At 46.5% G+C, this 24,451-nt stretch overlaps 1 protein-coding gene across 1 annotated transcript in view; it reads right to left on the reverse strand.

The window, feature by feature from the left end:
- sarm1 (sterile alpha and TIR motif containing 1) overlaps positions 1-24,451 on the reverse strand; it is an 84,541-nt gene that overhangs the window by 16,763 nt on the left and 43,327 nt on the right. Inside the window, exons 6-7 of the mRNA XM_085964664.1 lie at positions 4,750-4,852; positions 3,435-3,624 (exon numbers count right to left, since the gene is read on the reverse strand). Of these exons, the coding sequence (XP_085820790.1) occupies positions 3,435-3,624; positions 4,750-4,852 (293 nt within the window). The remainder of the gene's footprint in view (positions 1-3,434; positions 3,625-4,749; positions 4,853-24,451) is intronic.

Genomic DNA, 24,451 nt, shown 5'->3' on the forward strand with positions numbered 1-24,451 from the left:
ATCTTAAGGCTAAAGGGATCAAGGGCTATGGGGAGAAAGCAGGGACAGGGTACTGAGTTTGGATGATCAGCCATGATCTCATTGAATGGCGGAGCAGGCTCGAGGGGCCGAATGGCCTACTCCTGCTCCTATCTTCTATGTTTATGTTTCTATGTTCCAAAGCGCTGGTGCAGTCATGAGGGACTGAATGGCTTCCTTCTCAGCTGTATCATTCTAGGATTCTATCATTTACTGGCTCAATCGAACACTCCCTTATTTACACCAATTACTAATGATCAATGCCCGTTACTAATTAACAAATAGATCGACAAGAAATAGGTAAATGGAAGCCCAGGCATTCAACGGTTCAACTTCCATTGTGATAGCGAGGCAACTCAGACTGAGTCCGGACCGCTCAGATATTCACTGCAGTTGTACAGTATGGCCGGTAGTACAGACACTGACTGCAGGTGTGACCCTGACTCCGACACCGGAGTCACAAGGCCATTCTGGGAATTTTACTAAAAGTCCAACCGCTTCGTAGGCAAACCAGAATGGTCACAGGTTAAAGAAACAAAAACAAAGGATATGTGGGCGATCTCCCTTATTTTATTAAACGAAACATCAATGGATTGTGAATCATTAAGGGATTGGTGATCATTAATAGATTGTTAAGCGTGAATCTATTGGGAGTGCTGAAAGGTTTGGGAATCATTGATTGGTCGAGAAACATCAATCGATTGTAATCTATCAATTGTTTGTGGAAGTTGATGGTTGGGGAAATATCAATCGATTGAACCCATCAATGGATTGAGAAACACCTGTGGATTGGAAAACACGATGAAGGCCGACAGTATTGAGAAATATCATTTGTTTAGTAATATGACGGCCTGGGAAATACCAATGGGTCCGGAAATCTCTCTCCGTCCATCTGTCGCTATTTCTGTTAGTTGGAGCAGAGACAGTTTGTTACTCCTGAGTGTGGGGTATTGAGCGGGAATGGGAACTGGGCACAAACCACATTAATAATCCGTCGATTATGGGAGAGAGCCTCTTATACAAGGGGGAGGGGGTCAATCAGGAATCAGTTACCTCAGAGCCATTCGCAGAAAATAACATCATCAATAACACTTCAATATTAACAATTCATTTTAAAGCACTTTGGGACATTAAGAAAGGGTTTGAAGCTATACATTTGGACCAGAAAATTACGTAGATAAGTAATTTCCAAATATTCCCATGATGGCACCTTATTCCAGTCTTTATATCCCTACACCAGCTCGTCAGGAACCTAAACAAGTAGCACAAAAAGTACAACCTTCTGAGAAATAAGAGTCTGCTTTAACCTCGTGTCATAGAGCACTGAGCCTATAAACTTGTCCAAAATCGTCATTCAAATCACCATATTCGGCAACTTCATCGACTCAGCTCTGTCTGCAAGATGTACCATGTCCACTCTAACCATATGTCTCCATCACGGTGACCCCATCAAACTGAGCACATCTCAGTGATGTACTGACCTTACCCGCCCAACTGGTGAACAATTCATTCAGTGTATGAATGGACTGAATGGAAAGGCTCTAGGGAGTGTGGTTAAAGGAGTTAAGGGCATTTTAATTTGCGACCACAATGTCCAAATCCCACGGGACATATTTCACTGTGGCAATGTCTTACAATGAATATATGGCGGTAGAGAAAGTCACAGTTCATGCTCCTTTTATCCGTGTGTTCAGAATGGTGTGACTGCACCAGGCTCACAGAGGAGCAAGGATTTCGGTAGGGAATTATGTACCCGTTGATCTGCTGTGTTTCCACATTAATTGAAATAATTCGGGTGAGGATAGGTTGAGTGCTTTGTTGTACATGAAAGGACCACATGTTCCACATATTACTCTTGTCTCCTCTCAACCCAGACATGTGCTCGCTTTATATCTTTGAGATGGAGAATCCCCATCACCACAGAAGGACCATCGGTACCGCGTGGATACCTTTAGGCTTCTCTTCGTGATGTTCAGCTCGGTAGAAATGGACACTGTATGGAGTGTAATGATACAGAAAATCAGGAAGGACTGGAGGCGCCATACTGACACAAATGTAAAGGGGCCTCCTCGTGTTAGGAAGTAGAGACTCACAAAGATGAGAATGTAGACATATATTTGAGCTACAGGGGAGTCAAAGGTTATGGGGAGCGGGCGGGAAAGTGGCGTTCAGGCCAAGATCAGAGCAGCCATGATCGTATTGAATGGCGGGGCAGGCTCGAGGGGCCGAATGGCCGACTCCTGCTCCTATTTCTTATGTTCTAACAGGAGGAGGCCATTCAGCCCCTCGAGCCTGTTACACAGGAACAAGAGCAGGCCATTCAGCCCCTCGAGCCTGTTACACAGGAAGAGGAGGAGGCCGTTCAGACCTTCGAGCCTGTTACACAGGAAGAGGAGGAGGCCATTCAGCCCCTCGAGCCTGTTACACAGGAACAGGAGGAGGCCATTCAGCCCCTCGAGCCTGTTACACGGGAACAGGTGGAGGCCGTTCAGCCCTTCGAGCCTGTTACACAGGAACAGGAGGAGGCAGTTCAGCCCCTCGAGTCTGTTCCGCCATCCAGTTAGATCATGGCTGATCTGTACCTCAACTCAACAAAGTTACCCATACCCAACAAAAATCTATCGATCTCAGTCTGGAAAGCTCCAATTGACCCCCAGCCTCAACAGCTTTTTGGGGGAGAGAGTTCCAGATTTCCACCACCCTTTGTGTGAAGAAGTGCTTCCTGACATCTCCCCTGAACGGCCTGGCTCTAATTTTAAGGTTCTGCCCCCTTGTTCTGGACTCCCCCCCACCAGAGGAAATAGTTTCGATCGACCCGATCAACTCCTTTAATCATCTTAAACACCTCGATTCGATCACCCCTTAATCTTCTAAACTCCAGGGAATACAAGCCTAGTCTGTGCAACCTGTCCTTGTAATTTAACCCTTTTAGCCCCGGGTATCGATCTGGTGAATCTGCGCGGCTCCCCCTCCAAGAACAGTATCTCCTTCCCGAGGGTCGGTGCCCAGAACTGAACGCAGTTACTGCAGGTGGGGTCTGACCAGAGCTTTGTACAACTGAAGCTTCACTTCCTCACTTTATATTCCAGCCCCGGAGATAAAGGCCAACATTCCATCAGCCTTTTAAATTATTTTTTGTACCTGTCCACCAGCTTTTAGTGATTTCTGTACTTGGAGCCCTCAATCTCTCTGCTCCTCCACAGTTTCTGCCTTTCATTCACAGAGTGAGAGAGGGAGAGGGGCAATGGAGGTCTGTGGACTACCACTGGCCCTCTCTGGGAGTTGGTTTCCTTCAGTTCTGCCTGATGAAGAATCGCGGGGAGGGGGTCAATGCTGCTCCCCCCAACTCTGACCTGTGAAGCTCCTTTCTCCCTGGTGGCTGGTTCCCCTCGGAGTAATAGTCTCCGCTCACTCACCTTGTGCACCCAGTCCTTCATCTCGCTGTCCCCCATGCACCTGTCCAGGGCATTGGCCGAGAGGACCAGGACAAAGTTCGCCGCCTTCTTCACACTCTGAGTGAGTTTATCCTCAAACTTGCCAGCCTCCAGTTTCTCCACATCGATGAACACACTGAAACCGCGTAACTGCAGGTGGACCTTCAGAAGACTGAAAGACAAAAGGGAGAGGGAAAGAGGGTCACCGTTACAAGATGGGACACCCAATTACACCAGTTTCTGATTACACGCTCCTTCCTATTGGGACAGTCGGGTTTTTAATGACAGTCCAACAGATTAATGGTCATTTTTGCTGAAATCAGATTTTTATTTCCAGATTCTATAAACTGCCACGGTGGGATTGTGAACTCACGTTCTCTGGAATACTAGTCTAGTAATTTCACCACAACACTACCGGCCCCCTGTGTCTGCCTACATAGCAAGTCACTGTGATTCTCTGGTTAAGAAGCACTTTGAGATGTTTAAGAGAGACCTACAATGAACTATGGAAATGCCAGTCTGTTCTTTCCTTCCTCGCTCCTAATCCAAGTTTATTTTTCTGCTCTCGCCACTAAAACCCAATTCTGGGCCTTGGGCGTTTCGAGGAACCCGGCCTGGCCCGAGGCTGTTAGTAGACCTTCTCCAGCTTCCTTCAAATGGCTCCCGGGTATCTTCCAGAACTTTAAGAGCCCTTTTCCCCCCAAATTATAAGAACAGGGGGAGGCCATTCAGTGAGATCACGGCTGATCTGTGACCTAACTCCATCTACCCGCCTTTGGCCCATATCCCTTAATACCTTTGGTTAACAGAAAGCTATCAATCTCCAATTTAAAATTAACAATTGATCTAGCATCAGTTGCCGTTTGCGGAAGAGAGTTCCAAACTTCTACCACCCTTTGTGTGGAGAAGTGTTTCCAAACATCACTCCTGAAAGGTCTGGCTCTAATTTTTAGACTCTGCCCCCTAGTCCTAGAATCCCCAACCAGCGGAAATAGTGTCTCTCTATCTACCCTATCGTTTTGCCTTGTTAAATTAATTACACAATTGGCCACACAGCTGGACAGAAGGGAGAGGGAAGGGAGGAGGAGAAAGGTCTAGCTTTCCAATTCCAAAGGCCAATGATTCTGTCCAAGAATGTTCAAGTTTGAGTGTCCAATCCCCTTTCCCCTTTTCTCCGGCGGTTTTGCAGCACAAGCAACACTATCTAACCCGCAGTGACCACCTCATGCGGCCCCAGGCCCTGAGACCTCGCCCACCCGACCGGCGACACTGCAATCCTGGAGGCAGGGGCACAAACCTCGCCAGCTGCGATCCTGTGGTCCTCCGGTAACTGATGAAGACGTCGGGCCCTTTGCAGCGGGGCTGCAGACTGTCCACGGGGGAACTGGGAAGCAGCAGTTCTGAAAGATAAACACAGTCTTCCATCGGCTGTGGCTCAGTGGGCAGCACTCGCTAGGTGGGAGTGGCTAGGAGTGAGCCAGGTGTGACTGGTTGCCTAATTGCAGCTGGGTGTTGGAGGAAGTTTTGTAAAAAGTTGGTGGAGGGTTTTGGGTGTTGTTTTCGGGTTTCAAGGCCTTTTTGGCCCACAAAAAACAGCCAGATGGTTGCTGAGGGGTCCGGAGTGCCGGACCCCTCAGAGGACAATATTCCCGAGAGGAATTTTATTAGGGAAGAAACTGTGGTGGGAAGGGGGAAAAAAAGGCCCAAAGATTTGGGCCGGGACCTCAGGAGGTTTGGTAAAGAAAATACAGTGGTGGTGCAATGTGAAGATAAGAAGATTCGAGCTTGGGATATAATCCAGGCGGTTCATGAGGACTGTGGTGAGGGAAGCTGTTTTGCCTGCCGACCAAAACCAAATGTGGGATTTGAGGTGACGGTCAGTGGCCGTGAGGAGGTGGAAAAACTGCTGCTCAGCCTGAAAGTTGGGGAGAAATTTTTGGAGGTGACTCTGCTATATTCAGAGGAGGTGGTGGTTTCATTTTTGAACTTGCCTGTGTACATCGAGGACGAAGTGCTGAGCAAAAAGTTGGAGTCGTGGGACATTAAAATCTGTTCCGAAATAAAGAGGAGGTACTATCCGGGAACACGGGTAGCAGACGGAACCCGATATGTAAAGGTGCGGTTCCCAGAGGGGGTGAGGTCTTTGCCTTACAGTATGAAGTTCGAGACACTGGAAGGAGTACAGTACTTTTGTGTGCTGCACGATAACCAAGTAAAGGTGTGTTACTATTGTCTGGGACATGACCATCTCATAAGAAACTGTCCTGATTTGTATTGTTACAATTGTGGTGAGTCGGGACATATCGCGCGGAGCTGCAAGGCGGAGAGCTGTGGGGTGTGTCGTAAAGGCCCCACCCGCTGTGAGTGTGTGGCAGAAGGGAGCGAAATGAGTGATGAGGAGATGGGAGAAGGAGCAGGAGAGGAGTGTGGAACGGCCGGAGGTGCGGTGCACTCGGAGGACACAGCCGGTAAAATGAAGGAAAAAGGTGCACAGGAAGAGGCAGAGGTTGGTGGAGCGGAGATCAAGATGGAGATGGCGGAAAACATGGCGAGTGCTATGGAGGGGAACAAAGACAGCAGCGGGCAGCGAGGGTCGAGTGCAGACTCGAGCCTTAGTGCAGTTCGGCTCCCCCTGGGGAGTCTGGTGTCGGTGGGGGGAGAGGAGGCAGGAGCGGGGTGTGTGGTGGAAGTGAGTGCTCCGGGGAGAGGCGGGGAGTCGGATATTTTGGTGAGCGGGAGGGGGCAGGGCGGGGAGAGGGTGCAAGAGGCAGGAGCCTTAAAGGGACAGCAGAATGGGATCGGCGAGATAGAGACGTCAGAAGGGAATAATTTAGGTGTGCCATTGTCCCATGGAGCGAGGGAACAAGGTGCAAGGGTCAGAAGTAGAGACGTGGTTGAAGGGAGCGGCACAGTGGGAGAAACTGCGATAGCAGGAAGACTCTCAATGGGAGATGAAGTATCTGACGGGGAGCAGGATTATGTATCTGACAGGGAGCAGGCACAGGGGGTTGCAGAAGAGCTTGAGTGTGAGGAATTAGAGAGGGACAGAGACATGGAAGTTGGGGATGGGGTAGCATCATGTGGAAAGGGAAAGGTTAGTGAGGGGCAGAAGGAGGGAGAAAGGGCAGCTTCTGGGTCCAAACTTAAGGCAAGGAAGAGGCTGAAACAGCAGGGAGGGGTCAAACAGGAGGGGAAAAAGAGCCGGAGGCTGCAGGAAAAAGCAACAGCTGCCCGAAAAGTTGAGAAGGAGCATGAGAAGAGGGAAGAGCCTGAGATTAAATGATGGGGAGATTATCAGGCATACTTCCCTTCTTTGGAGCCATGATTACATTGGTCTCGATCAATGTGAACGGACTGAGGGGTGAGAAGAAATTGCAGCAGTTGTTGCAGGGTTTTAAAGGCACGGACTTGTGTCTGCAAGAAACCTTTTGGGATGAGGATATTCTAGAACGAGTTCAGAAGGTTTGGAGGTGTTTGCAAGTTGTGCAAGCAATAACCGTAGAGGGGTTGCTGTTTTGGTGAGTCCGTCCATAGAAGAGAACGTTGCCTTGGTGGACAAGGACACTGAGGGGAGATTTTTACGGCTAAGGGTAAAATTGGAGGGATTTAATTGTGATCTTTTTAATATCTATGCACCGAACGACCATTGCAAGCGTCGCGAGTTTTTTCGGGGGTTATTCACTGAAGTGGCAGAGGTGGAAAATCCTTGTATAGTGGGGGATTTTAATGTATTTTTATCTTGGATGGACATTTCAGCCCAGATGACCTTTAAAGAGGATAATTCCAGAGGGATGATTATAAAAATGTTGGCAAATTTAAATTTGAGAGACTTACGGAGCGACCGGAACCCCATAAAAAGGGAGTTCTCCAGAGCAGGTTGGGTGGGTGATGTTTTAAAACAGAGCCGAATAGATTTTGTGTTAATGCGGGAAGGGTTAAGTTCGGAGGTGATGGAGATTTATTATAAAAAAGTATTTTTTAGTGATCACTCGGCTTTGGTTCTTAGAATTAGGAACAGCAGAGTTAAGATTGGTTCAGGGGTGTGGATTTTAAACAATCAATACCTGAAGGAAAGTGCTTATAAAGAAGGTTCTCCACGTCCCTTCTGATGTTGGGCTTGACCAAATCCAGCCGGCATCTTAGGTTTCTATTGAAGAACATCATGGCGGGAGTTTGGTTGGTAACCATATGTGTTGCATTCCTGTATGCGAATAAGAAGTTATCCACCTTGTGCTGAAGTTTTATGTCTTCATTACCCATGGCCTTTATGGCCTTCTTGAAGGTCTGGACAAACCTTTCAGCCAATCCATTGGTGGCGGGATGGTATGGGGTGTAGTGCTTAACCCCATTTTTTTAAAGAACTTTCTGAATTCTTCGGACACAAATTGCGGTCCATTATCAGAACAGATCTGTTCTGGCAGCCCATTCCTGGCAAATATAGTCCTTAATACTGTTAAGTCTGTGGGTTGTATTGTAAATAATACACAGACTCCACGATTAACAAAATAAAACAGGTCTTTACTATTCAGAGGTTCGGGCGATTCTGCCCTAGTTAACGTATCACAACCCTTATGTGTGGTGTGGTCACTATCGGTATTACAGTATACATGAGCCAACAAATAGTGCCACCCTAAAGTAGTGCTCTTAAAGGCGAACGGTTACATTCTATAGTTCCCTTAAAGGTAAACGGTTACATACACAACACTCCTCCCTTTTTAGCTTATTACTTACAGAATCCCCTTTAAACATACAATCTTCAACTTCATATAAACAGTTTACAGATATACTCTCGATGGAGTCAACATCATATAACAATTTACAGATATACTCTCGATGGAGTCAACGTCATATAACTTCATGTTTAACATAACATAATAACATATATATAACTTCATGTCAAAACAGATCACAGATTCAGTCTCTGCGGAAAACAGTTCACATTGCTGAAGTGACTCATTCAATAGTCCTTCCATGGATTTAACAGTTTGAACTTCCGAACTGATTTGGCTCCGTTCGGAGGGACCACGTGTGTGATCTGGTAGAGGTGATAATGGTTCAGATGGGTCATCTTCTGTTTCGACTTTTCCTTTTCTGCTTCTTGGAGACTCTCTGGGCTCCACTGTCAGCTGCCAGCTGCCTGCGCAGTTCCTCCTTCTCTGCCTCCTGTTTCCGTCGTAGAGCCAGCTTCACCCGATGTTCTGTAGACTTTTGGTGCTCCTCCATGATTTCTGCACTTTGGGAGTCGAAGTTACAAGCTGGGCAGGACAGGACATCGCAATATTCGGTGTAGTCCACCAGGTCATGGTAATATTCGGTGTCGTCCTGAGCTAGGCCAGCGAGAGGGTCGTCTATTTCCTCCATACCCAGCTGGACGTTAGCCAGCTCTTGTTCCAAATCCAGACATCTTTCCTGAAGAGACTTCTTCATGTGTACCTCTTCATCCAGCTTTTTCTGGGCTTTCAGCAAGTCGTTTACTAATGACCTCATTTGTGATTTTAATACTTCAACTTCCTTTGGAGATTGATTGATCGGACTATTCAATACCTCTACCGGAGCAGCTGTTTCAGCGGTCTGTTGTTCTACATTGACGTGAGTCAGCGTACTTTTGGTATCCAAGGGTTGCTCTGCTGCCATCTTCTCAGTCTGTGTTGCAACCTCAGCTATTTCCATAACTTTTGAGAGCTCCAAACCCCTCTCCACTTCCACCACTAATGTTTCATCTATGGATGGAATCTTTACCGATGAGGCAGCCTTGGCCTGGAGCTCATCAAACATTTCCTGCAGCCTTTGGACTTCTTGCTCATGTTCAACCTTTAGTTGTTCATATGCTTCTACTGAAACTAGCTTTTCGGGGGTTGCCGAGTTAATCCCCTCCAGAATTGTAGCCTGGGCCTGTCCATACTGTTCTTTCAACTTCTCACACTCTGCTTGTAAGGAGTCGTAAAGAAGGACTGGAATAAAATCCTGGCTTCCTGAAGATTCCTCTGCAATTGGTTTTTTTGCAATTTCCTGTTGGAGTTCAGCCAAGGCTGCTATGCTATCTGCCTCTCGAAGTCTCACTGACATCAATTCTTCTTTATTCTTGCAGTCTATCTCAGCCATTTCCCGTTTACTCTCATTTAACTGAGTGAGTAGCCCCTTATTCTGGGCTGAGAGATATTGCACCTTCTCATGTAGACCATAGCACTCCTTCTCTGCTCGACATAGCTGATTTCTGCTGATTTGGTTCTGTGTTTCAAGTTCCAACATCCTTTGCTTAGCTTCTTTCAGTTTCACCTCAATAATCCCCTCTCGCAACATGTCCACATTATTCACATCAGGTAAAGAAGCGTTCCTCTTTTCCATGTCCAAGATTTGTTTCTGCATCTCCTTAAGAGCACACTGCGATTCAACTTCTTTTAACCTTGCCTGCACTAGCTCCGTCTCTAATTGCAGAACAAAATCCTCAGTGTAGTGTGGTTTGCCCTTCTGCTGTATCTCTAGATCATGCAAATATTCTAACTCCTGAACATCATAAGGGAGATGTGATCGGTAATTGGTCACGATGGCTCTATGGTCGCTCTCTGCTTGAGCCAGTAGGTTCTGTTGTCTTTCCAGACTCTCCCATTCGGTGTCATAGAACTTTTTCATTGTTTTCATCTCTTGTACGAGGCGGTAACTTAATTGTTCTAATTGTTGTTGTACTTTGAAATAACGTTGAGTTCGAGCCCGGTGTTCCTCCATAATGCATATGTCTGTAACTTGAACAGACTCAGAATTCTCTGTCTTTATGCACGCCATCGATTTTCCCACCTTAGTCCGTGAGTTCATGTTAACCTTGTTTTTCATACGTAAGCTGGACTTATCGTCTTCCGGCTCGGAGTCTGAGCTGCTTGTCTGCACCGAGTCCTCACTCGTCATTGCTTGTAGGTAGTGCCATTCCATGTCTATTTTCTTGATCCACTCCCGTCCTAGAAGTGGTGGTCCTCCCTCAGGTAGTACGTACAAATTCATTCTTGGGTGTACTTTACCCCTATCTCTCACCTTGACTCTTATTTTCCCCATGGGGTATACGTTATGCCCCGTGTATGTCTGTAATACGAACTTGGTATTTCTTAAGGGTATGTGAGAGAATAGCCGGTGGTAGTCCTTTTGGTTGATGACTGATACAGCTGATCCCGTGTCCAGCTCCATTCGTACTTGGACTCCAGCTATTTTTAGTGTGACCCAGATCGTCTGTAGATCAGTCACTTTACCCACATTGTGGATTCTCAGACTATCCGACTCCTGGCTGTTTGGGTCTGAGTCTGAATTCTTTTCAGCCACCTGATGTACCTTGTTGTACTTTTCTTGTGGTGGTGGCTTCCTTTGCTTGTTGGTTTTCTTTCCGGACCTGCATACCTTCGCGATGTGACCCAGTTTGCCACATTTCCTGCACTCTTGGTTCTTAAACCAGCACTGATTCTGGTCATGCGTTGTCTTTCCACAACGGTAGCATTTGGAATTGCTTGCAGTAATTTGGTCCACCCCGAGTGCCGCCGCCTTTTGCTGCATTTCCGCCGTTCCTTTCGCTGCGGCTTCGTGCGATGAAGCTATGAGGACAGCCCTGTCCAGTGTGAGGTCGTTTTCTTCCAGAAGTCGCTTCTGCGTTCCTTCTTTGGCCAAGCCGCATACGAACTTGTCCCGCAGCGCCTCTGTCAAATTCCCTCCAAACTGGCAGTATTTCGCTAGCTTACGCAGTTCGACTAAGTATTCCGCATTGCTTTCATCTTGCCTCTGGGTTCTGGCGTAAAATTTAAATCGTTCAGCCAGCATCAACGGTGTGGGGTTCAAGTGATCCTTCAACACTGTTACGATCTCTTCGAAGGTCTGGGCCACTGGTTTAACTGGTGCTATTAGATGTTTCAAAAGCCCGTATGTTTTTGCTCCCATCGAATTTAACAAAGTTATTGCCTTGTCGGATATGGCTACGCAATATATTCCTATGCGTTCCACATACGTGGCCCAGTCTTCTATTTCAGCATTAAAATCATTAATATTTCCTCGCTTAGGCATCTTCTTCTCTTTCCGAGAACAGCACAAGTATTTCTTTACTTATTATTAATTTTCTTCTCTTCTTGAGAACACCACAAGTATTGCTTTACTTATTCTTATTTTTCCTCTCTTCTTGAGAACACACCAGCCTTTCTGAAAATTCTAATTAATTTTCTAAGATGGCGGTTTCCCGCTTCTGTCTTCTTCCCCAGCGGTTTTCCCGCGAAAAATGGCGGCTTTCCCGCACTTCTCGCTCTCCCCGCCCACTTCAATGGCGGTTTTCCCGCGCTTGACGGTCTTCACCCGTCCCCCCCGACGCTGTCTTTCAGCCCGAGTGCGGCCCTTATCAGCGGATGCGATCGATGGCCCGGCTGCGCCTCGCACTTGAAAGCGGCCCGGCCCTTATCAGTGCTTGCGATCGATGGCCCGGCTGCGCCTCGCACTCCAAAGCCCTTATCTCCCGATCGCGATCGATGGCCCGCGCTGTGCACCGCGGCTCTCGCGCCTTCAATTTCTGCAGCCGCTGCCCTTTTCAGCCCGAGCGCGGCCCTTATCGGTGGTTGCGATCGATGGCCCGGCTGCGCCCCTCACTTCAAAGCGGCCCGGCCCTTATCTGCCGATCGCGAGCGCCTGTACCTCTGTCTTCCCAGCCCTGTTTCTTCTGCACTCCAGTTTTCAGTCGCTGATGGAGGCTGCAGGGTCCTGATGCCTGTCGCTTCCAGTGGGGTGGTGAGGATTGAAACCTCTCTTCAACGTCCTGTCTTTGGACGAAGCCGCCGTGGAATAACTGCCGCAGGGTTCGAATCCGACTCGTCGCCAGTGTTAAGTCTGTGGGTTGTATTGTAAATAATACACAGACTCCACGATTAACAAAATAAAACAGGTCTTTACTATTCAGAGGTTCGGGCGATTCTGCCCTAGTTAACGTATCACAACCCTTATATACTGGTGTGGTCACTATCGGTATTACAGTATACATGAGCCAACAAATAGTGCCACCCTAAAGTAGTGCTCTTAAAGGCGAATGGTTACATTCTATAGTTCCCTTAAAGGTAAACGGTTACATACACAACAAATACTGTGATGGTTTTTTCCGTGGTGGTGGAGGACATCTTTATTACCTCCGGCCACTTGGAGTGTGCATCAACCGCGATTAAGAACATTGAGTCCATAAATGGACCAGCAAAGTCGATGTGTACCCTTTGCCAGGGAGATGAGGGCCACTCCCATGGATGTAGAGGGGCTTGTGGTGGAGCGTTTTGGACCTTCTGGCATCCTAGGCAGCTCTTGGTCATTTCTTCGATGTCTCCATCGATACCTGGCCACCATACAAACGCCCTGGCTAGGTTCTTCATTTTCACTCCACCCAGATGCCCCTCGTGAAGCTCCTTTAGCACTTTATCCTGGAGTTTGGGTGGAATCACCACTCTGGATCCACACATCAAGGTTCCTCGGCACACTGACAGCTGTTCTCTTCTTTGCGAGAATGCTGGCAACAGTGGTTCGCCATGTGCTGGCCATCCCTTCACTGTTAAATCATAGACCCGTGAAAGAGTCGGGTCATTTCTCATTTCCCTTTCAATGGCAGAATTTGTTACTGGTAGACATTCCACTATGGTAGAGTGGAACATCTCCATTGGGTCTACTGTAGGTGCCTCTTCTACCGTTGGCAACGGTAGGCGCGATAAACCGTCAGCATTCCCATGCTGTTTTGATCCTTTGTATTCTATGTTGTATTGGTGTGCCCCTAGAAAAAGGGACCACCGCTGTAGCCTTTGTGCTGTCATAATGGGAACACCCTTTTTAGGGTTGAATATGGAGATGAGGGGTTGATGGTCAGTCAACAAGGTAAATTTTTGTCCGTGTAGGTAATGGTTGAATTTCTTTACTCCCCATACCAGGCTGAGTGCTTCCCTGTCGATTTGGGCATAGTTACGCTCAGCTGAGTTCAATGAGCGTGACGCAAAAGCTATTGGCCGTTCCGAGCCATCAGGGAATTTATGCGATAATACTGCTCCTATGCCGTAAGGGGATGCATCGCACGTCAGTCTGATTGGCAGTGATGGGTTGTAATGAGCCAAAACTTCTTTGGATGTGATTAAGTCTTTGCATTTATGGAAGGCACTTTTGCAGTCTTCGTTCCATTTCCAAATTACTCCTGTTTGTAGCAGTTCATTAAGAGGGTGTAGAAGAGTTGATAAGTTCGGTAAAAATTTATGATAGTAATTTATTAATCCCAGGAACAACCTTAATTGTGAAACATTTTCAGGTGCTGGGGCTTTTATGACCGCCTCAATTTTTTCAGGTGACTTATGCAACCCTTCCTTATTTATTATGTGGCCACAATATGATATTTGATTTCGGAAAAATTCGCACTTGGGGCGATTTGCTCGTAGGCCCCGTTCTCTCAGCCTAGTGAGCACCTGCTCTAAATTGGCAAGGTGCTCGTTGTCGTTTTCTCCTGTTACAAGGATGTCGTCTAGGTAGCATTGAGTCCCCGGAATCCCTTGGAGGACTTGCTCCATAGCTCTTTGCCAGATAGCTGGAGCGGATGCTACTCCGAAAACCAGTCGATTGTACTGGTACAGACCTTTGTGTGTATTTATCGTGAGATATTTTTTAGAGGCCTCTTCAACCTCCATCTGTAGATATGCCTGTGCCAAGTCAATTTTGGTGAAATGTTTCCCTCCGGATAGTGAGGCGAAAATATCTTCTATCCTCGGAAGAGGACACTGTACCGTGTGAAGGACCGGGTTTACAGTCACCTTGAAGTCTCCACAGATGTGAATTTTTCTCTGTTCTTCAGATCCATCACCCTTCAATGCTTTCTTCATGACTGGGACGATGGGTGTTGCCCACTCGCTCCAATCTATTTTAGATAATACGCCTGCCTTTTCCAAATTCTCCAGCTCTGCCTCGACTGTTGGACGAATTGCGTATGGCACCGGTCTTGCCTTAAAAAACTTGGGAATTGCTGCATCTTCCACTTTTATTGAGGCGGTGATGCCTTTCAAGGTTCCTAGTTTCTCTTGAAATACTTCCTTGGCGTTGGCCAAGATGTCTTTCAATCGTTCAGGTATGACGTCATCATCATTTTTTTCCTTACTGGTCACCGTCAGTGCCTGAATGGAGTGCCAGTCTAAACGTATTTTTCTGATCCATTCACGTCCCAACAGCGGTGGACCACCATCTTGTAGAACGTATAAATACAACTTCTGTATTTCCTTGCCGTTGTATACAACAGGCACCCTTATTTTTCCTTTGGGGTATACTTTCTGCCCCGTATATGTTTTCAAGATAATGGATGTATCTTTTAAAGGTATATGCGGAAATAGCCGCTCGTAATCCCGTCGATTTATGACGGTCAGAGCTGATCCTGTATCTAGCTCCATTTTAACTGGGGACCCTGCTATTGTGAGGGTAACCCAAATGGTCTGGTAATCTTCTTTGGCAATTACATTATGTAATTTGAGAGAGCTTAGTCTCTTGTTCCCGGAGTCGCTATCGCTCTTCTGGTCTTCAGAGCTACTGTCCGTCATCATTTGTACCTTTCTGTGCTTTTCCTTATTGATTCTTTTCCCGTTAGTGGATTTTTTGTTTTCAGATCGGCACACACGTGGAATGTATCCCATCTTTCCGCATCGCCTGCATGCTTTTTCCTTGAACCAGCAGTCCCTCTGGTCATGGGTGGATCTGCCGCAGCGATAACATCTCTCGAAACCCCGTGTCATTTCATGGGTGCCGAAGTCCTGTGGCCTTTGCTGTATCTTTGCAGCTCCTATTGCACTGAAAGCCTTGTCCAGTGTTAAATTTTTCTCAGAAGATACCTTTTTTTGTGTTTCTACACTTAGGGGATCGCAGATGAATTTGTCTCGCAGAGAATCTGCCAGTCCTGCCTCGAATTGGCAGTGTAGGGTATCAACAATCTCCTCAAAATTCTTGTCCATCGGTTCGGCTGGAGTGATTAAGTTTCGTAACAGCTTGTATGTCTTTGCGCCCATTAGATCCAGAAGCACTGAAGCTTTTTTTTCATCTTCTATTCCATTTGTGGTGCAATATACCTCCACTCTTTCCACATATGTGGTCCAATCCTCTATCTCGTTATCAAAAACATCAACATTGCCAAAATTAGGCATCTTAGAAAAGATATGGCGCTTCCCGTGCTTTTCTCTTTTCTGTAGAAAAGATATGGCGCTTCCCGCGCATTCCCGCCGCTGCTGCCGATGACAACGCTGTTTACTGCGGTTCCCGTTTGTTTTTTTTGTTTTTTTTAATTTACTGTTGGAGACTCGTTCCCGCCGGAGTTTCTCTCCAGGTCTGAACGCTGACCTGCTTGCCGCGCCGGCCGTCTCCCGAGTGCTCCCTCCCAGTCCGTTATTGCTTGCCTCCGATTTCGCTGCCTGTCTCAGCTGTAGAGCCAGCCGCTGGAGCCCCAGCTTGACGCCCAGGAAGGATTTAGCGCAGTACCTGCCACCAGCTTGGCCAGCTGGTGAAACCACAGCTTCTCTCACTTCCTTGAGTCTTCAGGACGCCCGAGGAATCGATGTCCTTGAGGTGTTGCCGAATTGCAGGTAAGTCCGTTTCCACTTCGTCGCCACTGTAGTGTCCGTGTGTTGATAAAGACACTGAAGACAGGAGTTGGTTCATAGGTATTTACTAAGCAAAGTCTGGGGGGGGGTTTCTAACGGATTTACACAATACACAGGCTTATATAGCCCAAGTGGCAATCACCGGCACCACAGCACACCTGGGGCTCTTAAAGGCACATACACTACAATTATAAAAATAATAAAGAATGCTCAGAAGGAACTTTTGTTCTTGAAAGAAAGAAGAGTTTGGTGGGACAATTTCAAATATGAGGTAAAAGTTTTTTCGGTACGTTATGGGAAAAAGAGGGCGGCAGATAACCGGCATCGAGAAGAGAATATAAACAAAAGGTTTACGGATGTCTGTAAAGCAGTTGACGGAGGGGATAAGGGAGCTGAGACTAAGTTCCGGGTGCTAAAGGAAGAGTGGGAATTATTGCAAGCTGAAAAATGCAAGGGGGCCATTCTCCGTGCAAAGGCTAGAGATGCATTGGAGGGCGAAAGATGCACTAGATATTTTCTAGGGCAAGAGAAGCTGCGACAGAGATTATCGTTAATTGAGGAGTTGAAGGTTGGGGAGAAGATCATTCATGAAAGTGAGGAGATTTTGGAGGCGGCTAGCAGCTTTTATCAAGAGCTATATACAAAAGAAGACATTTCCAATTTGGAGATGGAGAAGGTTACTGCTTTTATTGAAAAGGGTTTAAAGGAGGATGAGAGAAGCATGTGTGATAAAGAAGTAGGATTAGCAGAAATAAAAATAGCAATAAGTGGAATGAAGGGGGGGAAAAGCCCAGGGTCCGATGGACTAAGTGCAGAATTTTATAAGGAATTTTTCGAGATTTTAAGTCCATTGCTCTTAGAAGTTTTTAAGGAAATTAAAATTGAGGGAAGCCTGGCCCCATCTATGAGGAGAGGTATCATAAGCTTAGCTTATAAAAATAAAGGGGATAGATGGGATCTGAAGAATTGGAGGCCCATCACACTATTAAATGTGGATTATAAGATCTTGGCGAGGGTTATGGCAAATCGTTTGAAGGAGGTGTTACCGGAGATAGTTTGGCCCTCTCAGTCCTATGGAGTCATAGGCCGGGACATCGCAGACTCTGTGGTCTCAATCCGAGATGCGATAGAGCTCATGGAAGAGAGTGGGAGGGAGGCTTATGTATTAAAGATAGATCAAGAGAAAGCCTTTGATAGGGTCTCTCATGAGTTTTTATTGAAGGTTTTGGAAGCATTTGGTTTCAAGGAAAATTTCATTCAGTGGATAAGGATTTTTTATTCAAACATATTTAGCTGTGTTAAATGTAATGGTTTTTTATCTAAGTATTTTCCGATACAGAGATCAGTGAGACAGGGTTATCCCCTGTCCCCACTGCTGTACACATTGGTAGCAGAACCATTAGGTTACATGATGCGAAAGAAACAAGGTGTAGTTGGGATTGTGGTATCCAGTTCCGGGCTGGTGTCGGTGATACACCAATATGCAGATGACACAACCTTAACATTGAGAAATGGGGAGTCAGTGAGGAAAGCTATGGAGGTAGTGGAGGAATATTGTAGAGCTTCAGGTGCCAGAGTGAATTATGTTAACAGCCCAGTAATTCCTGTCACAACGCGTGAGTACGGACAGGGTACTCACGCGTGTGCCAGGAGGAATTGCCGGTTTTCAGCATGCACAGCGCAAGCGCTGAAAACCGGCATTTCCTGTCCTCTGACCCAAGGGGTTAAGAGGCTGATCGCATGCGCGGTATTGGGCAGCGCGTGCGACTTGGATTTCCTGTATTTTTACAGATTTGCGCGTGTGTAAAGGGCTCCGGTTTTTACGCATTGAAAAACCACACGTAAGTACTTAGTTTTACAGGTAAGTGGTCTTTTAGTACAATTTAGAATTTTTTTTTCCACAGGTTTATTATTTTTAAAGAATCTACAGTAAGGTAAGTTTAGTTTTAGACCCTATTTTTTAAAAATTTATTTTTTTCAAAAATTTGATTAATTGTTTAAAGTAGTTTTTTAAAGTTATTCATAGTTAATTTAATTATTGGGATGCTTTTTAAAATTTTATTTAAAGTTTAAGTAGTGTTTTGGGGTGCCGTACTTTTCATGAGTTTGACAGTCTTTACTATCAAACTTATGAATGAAGTTTCCCCTCCCCTGATTGGCTGAACAGTGCTCACCTGATCCCAGCCGGCACATCGCACTAACTACGCCGCTGGGTCAGGTTAGCACAGCGCGCCGAGATCAGAACCGGGCCACTGACAGGAAATCCACTGCGGGCCAGGTTTCAGATGTCGGCGCGCCGGGTAAGTGCACATCGGGGGCTTGCACGCGCGGCAAGCCCCCGACAGGAATTACTGGGCCAATAAGTCCCAATGCCTGGTTGCAGGGAGGGGTAGGGGGGAATGGTTGGGGGAATGTCCCTTTAAGGTGGTGGAGGTTTTGGAAGTTCTGGGGGTGCATATGGGGTGCAAGAAAGACAGGGAAGAAGTGGATCGATTAAATTGGGAACCGAAGGTTATGAAAATTAAAAAGATTTTGGGAAGATGGGAATGAAGGTGGTTGAAAGTGCAAGGAAGAGCGACAGTGGTGTCTGCTCTCCTGCTATCTAAGCTATGGTACTTATTGACGGTGGAGGATATTCCTGAGTGGGCAGAACAGTCCATCCGAGAGGCTTGTGTGAGGTTTTTATGGGAAGGGAAACCAGCCTTGGTGGCTTACAATACCATCATTGGACGGAGAAATCAGGGAGGACTCAACTTCCCAGATATTGATTTGAAGAAAAAATCCTTTAGAATCAAATGGGTGAAGAGATTTCTTCAGAAGTCAAATTCAAGTTTTTGGAAGAGTTGTTTTGAGCATTTTTTAAAATGAAGTGGGATAGGAGGGCAGGGGATATTGTATATGGAATACAATAATATGTTTTTGAAATCGATTAAGCTTCTCCCTAGGTTTTATAAGGGGGTTGTAGAGACTTGGGCTCAATTTTTAAAAAGTGTGCAGTTTATGCCCAAGGGGGCTGAGGAACTTTTAGAACAGCCCTTATTTTTGAACAGGTGGGTCAACATCGAAGGAGAGGTTTTATTTAATCAAGCTTTTATAAAAGCTGGGATTATATCGGTGAAAGATGTATTATACGAGGTGATTCCAGGTTGGTTGCCGGAAGCGATAGTGAGGGACATGGTGTGGGAGGAGGATCAGGAGGTAGAAGGAAAAGCAATAGGAATCATGTATGAGAAGATTGTGAGGGCAATGCCACAGGATTGGATGGAAGAAATAAATGCGGAAATCTCCAAAGGAAGTAAAATGCGTCCTGCTTTTCCAAGCTTTGTACTGGAGAAAGGGGGAGAGTTAGTCCAATTTGACAACTGTAATACTCGAGATTTCTATGAGGTATTCAGAGAATGGAGATTCAAGACACCTGCTGGTCAGGAGTTTTGGCAGAGTATATACCCACAGCTGGACTTCAACAGGATTTGGAAGGGAATGTGGGCGAATTTTAAATGCCCAGAATGGATTGAACTGGATTTCAAATTGGCTCATAACCGGATTTTTACCATGACGGTCTTGTGCAAGATTGGACGAGTGGAGGCGGCAACTTGCCCAATGTGTGGGACACAGGATGAGACTCTGTCCCATTTACTGGTGTTATGTCCGCAGTTAAATGACTTTAAGTACTATGTTCGACAGTTGTGTGAAGCTTTTTTGCTGGGTGGGGACCGAACAGCGAGAATGGGAATCCCGTGGGACTCAATTTTGAGATGGGGATTGCAGGAGAGTCTGCCAGAGTCTAGCAGAGCGACAATTAATTTAATGTTCAGTTTGGCTAGATTCGTGATTCTGCAAAGAAAGAATGCTCTGTTTTTTAAGGGGAGGAGAATCTAAAAGAGTATTTTAAATATAAGCTAAAAGACCATTATAAGGCTCTGTGGATGTTTTATTCAGAAAGGAATTTAAGGACAGTATTTTACAACCAATTTTTAAAGTACAATCGATTAATATATGTTACAGGTGACAAATTAAACTTAAGGTTTTGATGTTAAAATGTGGTGGCGGAATGGCTGTGCAGGGCGGTGGAATTGATTTGTATCATACAATATAATGATCACGATGTTGAAAATGTTCTTAATGTTCAATAAAGTATAATAAAAAAAAGTGGGTAGTGTGGTGCATGTAACCTGTTCCACCTTAAGAGAACTTAAGCCTGTTCCACCTTAAGAGATGTACTACTTTCTCTGGCTGCTGTATACGTAATACCGGTGGTGACCACCGGTATATAAGTACTGTGTAGTGATATTGTATTTAGTATAGTCCTGACCTCCAACTAGTAAAGACCTGTTGAAACTTTATTCTTGTAGTCTGTGTCAGTAATTAATCTTAATACAACTGGAACACACAGACTTAACAGTGGCGACGAGTCCGATTCTTACCCTGCGGCAGTTTATATCCACGGCGGCTTTGTCCACAGAACGGGCGTCGAAGAGAGGCATCCACCCTCATCACCCTGCTGGAAGACACGTCGCGCGGCAGGCATTGAGAATCCGGAGTGCAGAAGACATCCTGAACTCGAAGCCTCCATCAGCGGCAGTCAGCTATCTTCTTTCTACCTAGGTGGTGGGTAAGCCGGTCAGCGACGCGAGCAGAAAGTCGGCCGCGTTGGCTGTACAGACGGGGGAGGAAGACGGAGGAATAAGGGCGGTGAGATCGATCGCGACCGGAGATAAGGGCCGGGCCGCATTCGGGCCGAAAGGCGCAGCGCGGGGACATCGATCGCGGCTGGTGATAAGGGCCGGGCCGCTTTCAGGCCAAAAAGGCGCAGCGTCTGGGGCGACTGAAGGCGCGAGAGCCGCGGTGAAGGCGAACGCAGCCGGTGCTAATAACCGGGCTGCAAGAAGGGCTGCGAGGCGCGACATCGGGGAAGCGCGAATGCCCGAGGGAGCCGCGGTGAAGCAGAGACAGCGTCGGGGGAGTTACTAACCGCTGGGAAAGGGGAGCAGCAGCGGCACGCCAAACGCCATTGCAGCCAGTGGGTGAAGACCGCCAAGCGCGGGAAAACCGCCATTTTGTAGGCGGAGGACGAAGACAAGAGCGGGAAGCCGCCATCTTGGGATAAAATAAAAAATAAAATAAAATAAAAAAATAAAAAATTGCAACGATGCCTAAACATGGGAACATTAATACCTTTGATAGTGACATCGAAGATTGGGCCATGTATGTAGAACGCATACAAAATTATTGTAAAGCAAATAAAATCCCAGATGCAGAGAAAGCACTAACTTTATTAAGCTTAATGGGTGCGAAGACATACGGGCAATTGAAACACCTTTTATCACCAGATGAACCGGTGGATAAGACGTTCGAGGAGATTGTTACTGTCCTGAAAAATCATCTAAACCCCACGCCGTTGATGCTAGCGGAACAATTTAAATTTTACAGCAGAAGGCAGCTGAAGGATGAAAGCAATGCTGAATATTTAATGGAATTGCGTAAGCTAGCAAAGTACTGTCAGTTTGGAACGGGACTAACAGACGTGCTAAGAGATAAATTTGTGTGTGGATTATTAAAAGAAGATACACAAAAGCGACTGCTCGAGGAGAATGAGCTGACGCTTGAGAAAGCGGTCACTATGGCAGCAGCACACGAAGCCGCAGCGAGAGGCACGGCAGTAATGCAGCTACGGTCACCGGAACTCAGTACAAATAAATTGGGTTTGAGTACTGTAAAATGTTATCGTTGTGGAAAGACAACACACGATCAGAACCAGTGTTGGTTTAAAAACCAAGAATGCAGAACGTGTGGCAGGCTTGGCCACATAGCTAAAGTATGCCGGTCAGGAAAGAAGACCAGCAACAAAAAGTCACCGCAAGGAAAATACATAAAGGTGCACAAGGTGACAAAGACCAGTTCGAACGAACAGAAGTCAGATTCAGACGCTAGCAGTAATGAACTGGGTAGCTTAAGAGTACACAACGTTGGTAAGGATGCAGATCTCCAGACAATTTGGGTCACTCTTCAGATAGCAGGAGTCCAAGTAAAGATGGAATTGGACACTGGATCGGCATTGACGGTCATGAATAAGAAAGATTACAAAAGGTTATTCCAACATATTCCCCTACGGGATACGGAGATTATATTGAAAACATACACGGGGCAAAGAGTGTACCCCATCGGAAAGATAGAGGTAAAAGTGGTCCACAAGGGCGAAGAAAGACAAGTAATGGACTTATATGTGCTACCTGAAGGAGGTCCACCACTACTGGGACGGGAGTGGATTAGGAAAATGAATATGGACTGGCACTCCTTAAAAGCACTAATGGTAGATTCCGGGGAAACAGATGTCAAACCTAAACGATTGTCCAAAATATTGGATGATGCTAAAGAGGTGTTCCAGCAAGGACTGGGAACACTGAAAGGAATTACGGCAAACATCAAGATTGATGAACATGCACAACCAAAATTTTTCAAAGCCAGACCGGTACCCTATGCAATACGACCTACTGTAGAAGCGGAACTGGAAGCGCTAGAACGTTCAGGTATACTGTCTAAGGTAGATTGGAGTGAGTGGGCTACGCCCATTGTTCCCGTTATGAAACGTCCTTCAAGCAACAAGCCAGGAGAACCAGGGAAGGTTCACATCTGTGGAGATTTCAAGATCACCGTTAATCCGGTGCTTCACACGGTGCAGTATCCGCTTCCGCGGATTGAGGATATTTTTGCTTCGTTGTCTGGCGGGAAACACTTCACCAAGATAGACCTGGCGCAGGCGTACTTGCAGATGGAGGTTGAAGAAGAGTCACGCCAGTACCTCACGATCAACACGCATAGAGGTTTGTACCGGTATAATAGGCTGGTTTTTGGAGTGGCATCGGCTCCGGCAATTTGGCAGAGGGCCATGGAGCAGGTATTACAGGGAATTCCAGGCACACAATGTTACCTGGACGATATTCTGATTACAGGTGATGGTGATGAAGAACACCTCGCAAACTTGGAACTGGTGCTCAACAGACTGAAAGAGTATGGACTTAGAGTTAATCGGCAGAAATGTGAGTTCTTTCAGAAGCGGATCTCGTACTGTGGTCATGTCATTGACCGGGAGGGGCTTCATAAGTCTCCTGACAAGATAGAGGCAGTTGTAAAGGCTCCCGCTCCGGATAATGTCTCTCAGTTGAGGTCATTTCTGGGATTGATTAACTATTACCATAAGTTTCTACTGAATCTATCCACGGTACTGCACCCGCTGAATGCTCTTTTACAGAAGGGGGTACCATGGGAATGGAGCGAAAACTGTAAGAAGGCATTTCGCAAAAGCAAAGAATTGATCACCTCAGAGGAAGTGTTGGCTCACTTCAACCCGACACTGCCTATTCGGTTGGCTTGTGATGCTTCTCCATATGGTATTGGGGCAGTACTCTCACACAAGTTGCCAAATGGCACGGAAAGGCCAGTCGCGTTTGCATCCAGATCATTGACCTCCGCTGAGCGCAACTATGCGCAGATCGATAGGGAGGCTCTCAGCCTTGTATGGGGAGTGAAGAAGTTTAATCATTACCTGCAGGGCCAAAAATTCACACTTCTGACAGACCATCAGCCGTTGGTATCCATTTTTAACCCTAAGAAGGGTGTTTCGGTGATGACAGCACAGCGACTCCAGAGATGGTCCCTTTTCCTAGGGGCACATCAATATCAAATAGAATTCAAAGGTACAAAGCAGCATGGCAATGCTGATGGGCTGTCGCGCCTGCCACTACCTGAAGCAGAAGAGACGACGAAAGTTGACCCTGTTGAGTTATTTCATTCGACCATTATCGAGTGTTTACCAGTCACCAATGCAAGTATTGAAAGAGAAACCAGGAACGACCCGACACTGTCCCGAGTTTACGAGGTGACAGGGAAGGGATGGCCAACACATGGTGATCCTCTGTTACCGGCATTCTCGGCAAGGCGAGACCAGCTGTCCGTCTGCCATGGTACTTTGATGTACGGGACAAGAGTGATTATTCCTTCCAAGTTACGGGAAAGAGTTCTAAAGGAACTGCATGAAGGTCATCTGGGGGGAGTTAAGATGAAAAGTCTTGCTAGGGCTTATGTATGGTGGCCGGGCATTGACCAACAGATAGAGGAGTTGACAAAAAGCTGCGCTGGGTGCCAAAAAGTGCAAAATGCAGCTCCGATCGCACCGCTACACCCATGGGAATGGCCTTCAGCCCCATGGCAACGCGTACATATTGACTTTGCTGGTCCATTCATGGACTCCATGTTCCTAATTGCGGTGGACGCACATTCCAAATGGCCAGAAGTGATCAAGATGAATACCACTACTTCAGAAAAGACAATTGCGGTGTTAAGAACAATATTCGCAAGGAACGGATTGCCAGAACAGATATGTTCGGACAACGGACCACA

Source organism: Somniosus microcephalus, chromosome 22 (assembly GCF_052327205.1).
Source record: "Somniosus microcephalus isolate GS21.2 chromosome 22, FLI_Smic_1.0, whole genome shotgun sequence".
In the NCBI taxonomy this organism is placed as follows: domain Eukaryota; kingdom Metazoa; phylum Chordata; class Chondrichthyes; order Squaliformes; family Somniosidae; genus Somniosus; species Somniosus microcephalus.